General features: G+C 40.6%; 1 protein-coding gene across 1 annotated transcript; it reads right to left on the reverse strand.

Moving 5' to 3' along the window:
• Positions 1-407: 407 nt before the first annotated feature.
• On the reverse strand, positions 408-1786 carry LOC127789737 (ethylene-responsive transcription factor ERF114-like). Its single transcript, XM_052318689.1, has 2 exons — positions 1645-1786; positions 408-1209 (listed from the first exon to the last, which is right to left on the reverse strand). Exons 1-2 carry the CDS (start codon positions 1757-1759, stop codon positions 707-709), a joined length of 618 nt encoding a protein of 205 aa, XP_052174649.1. The 5' UTR covers positions 1760-1786; the 3' UTR covers positions 408-706.
• Between the last annotated feature and the right edge of the window lie 370 nt (positions 1787-2156).

Below are 2156 nucleotides of genomic sequence, written 5' to 3' on the forward strand. Positions count from 1 at the left end.
AAAGGAGAGATAGACCAACTAACATAATAATCTCTTTAGGCATAATTATAAGAGTTCTCTCTCACTAAAAAATGTCCTATTTGAGCCACGACTACTACTTGTGAAAGCGATCATCGCCCAACTCCCAACTAATTAATTAAGTGCTTACAAAATGATCATCTCTGGATTCTAGTAATCTGAAAATGCTTATGCACTATAAATACCTTTTTTTATGAACTTAGATGCTATAGTAGCCACTTTTAAATATTAATATTGTTCCAGTATTTGTCACTTCTCACCCTCGTGTATAGTTCTACACAATATCCCCTACTGATTGAGCTAATTAATCCTCGTTCACCTTCCACAGCACCCATCTCTTTTCAGATTTGTTTACAGAGAAAAAGTTGCAAAATCAAGCAAATAACAGCTAGCAAGTATTGGATGAATGGTATAAATATAGGTACAAAACCTATGGAGTAGCAAAATATATTGAGTTGCAACATTCCAAACATTAATATTCCTTATTTTAGTGAAAATGTAATTTCCTTTAACCAATTCTTATTGAAATACAAAAGGCATTGATAATTAAGAGAGTGCTTAAGCTTGCACTGAAAAATCACAACTTACTCGAGATACTGCACCCACATGCTGGTCACCACCTTCATGATCATGTGGATCAAACTTAATTTGCGATATCACCTGTTGAGAGTACGTTTAATTTGCATCATTAATTGATCCGGTAAGTACGAGGATCACAAGTAGAACTATTACTTCCAAACTGATCAGAAGAAGGCCTTGTGAGCTCTCCTCCTTGTTCTTCATGTTGGGATGCCAAAGATGAAACCGAAAAGCCATAGTTCACAGCACTAGCGTGATCAGGAAAAACTTGTCGAGCGTGGAGATAAGCCTCTTGATGAGATGGCAGTGGCTGATCATTCGGAGCAACCGAATAGAGATGTTGTTGAGGATTGATTCGCAAGTCTTGCCGAGCTGTAGTGATCAGGCATCCGAGCTCGGTCCTCCATTGAACCCTTTCCGGAAAATTGAGCTTGGCTTTGTTCCCTTTGAATCTGAGAGCAGCCTCGTCATAAGCCAGTGCTGCGTCCTCGGCCGTCTTGAAAGTGCCAAGCCAGACTCGGGCTGCCTTGTTCGGATCGCGAATCTCGGCTGCGAATTTACCCCATGGTCGCCGCCTAACCCCTCTATACTGTCTTCTCTCCTGGTAATTCCCTTCACATAAATTAGGTCATACTTGAAGTTAAAAAAATGGCAGTTCTTCATGAACATACAGGATCCATATATAATTAGGGTTCTTCACACACACACACACACACACACACACACACATATATATATATGCATATCAATTATTATTCTAGCATACTGAATGAGTTTATCTATTACAGTAATGGCTGCCGGATCTCTTCGATGACAACATATACATACATATATAAAGTTCTAGCAGCTGAAGTCTTGAATGCGCACTTAGCTGATTTTAGGGCATGGATCAGTACTTACAGGTGGCTTCAGAGCCAGCAAAACTCATCCCCAAATCTAAAATGTTTAGAAATTAAGGAAGAATACTGCTGGTTGAGAATTAATATATTGTAGATGGCATCTTAATTAATTATGTGATGGATGTGATGTTAATCATCGGTTACATACCTTGATCTGGACTGTGCTGAAACTGGTTGGGTTCCATAGCTTGAGATTGGGAATCAGAGGCTAAGGGGCTTTCATGAAGCGTGCTTCCAAGGACTTGAGCTAGAGCTGAGACCATGGTCCTTGTGTCGTGTTGGGAGCGAGCTGAGTAGACAGGGAAGATGTGTTCTTCCTCTTTCTTCTCCGATTCATCGTCGTCGTCGACGAATCGACGCCGCCTTTTCCCGTGCCTCGGATCCACCTTAATTACGAGCTTCTGAAACTTCTGGGATCGATCGAGTTTGGAAGCCACCAGATACGTACTCCAGGAATGTGGAGTTTCTTTGTGAGATTAACGATCACTTCAATGATATATATCCGGTGGTCAAGATAGACAAAGACTGATAATGAGTTGATCAGCGAAGACCAAGAAGAAGAAGAAGAAACAGTAAAATTATAGGAAATGGTTGGAAATGGGACAATTAGGGTTTCGATCGCGCGTTATATGCTGGACTTGAACAGTCCATGTGGAAACT

Source organism: Diospyros lotus, chromosome 14, assembly GCF_014633365.1.
Source record: "Diospyros lotus cultivar Yz01 chromosome 14, ASM1463336v1, whole genome shotgun sequence".
NCBI classification, from domain to species: Eukaryota; Viridiplantae; Streptophyta; class Magnoliopsida; order Ericales; family Ebenaceae; genus Diospyros; species Diospyros lotus.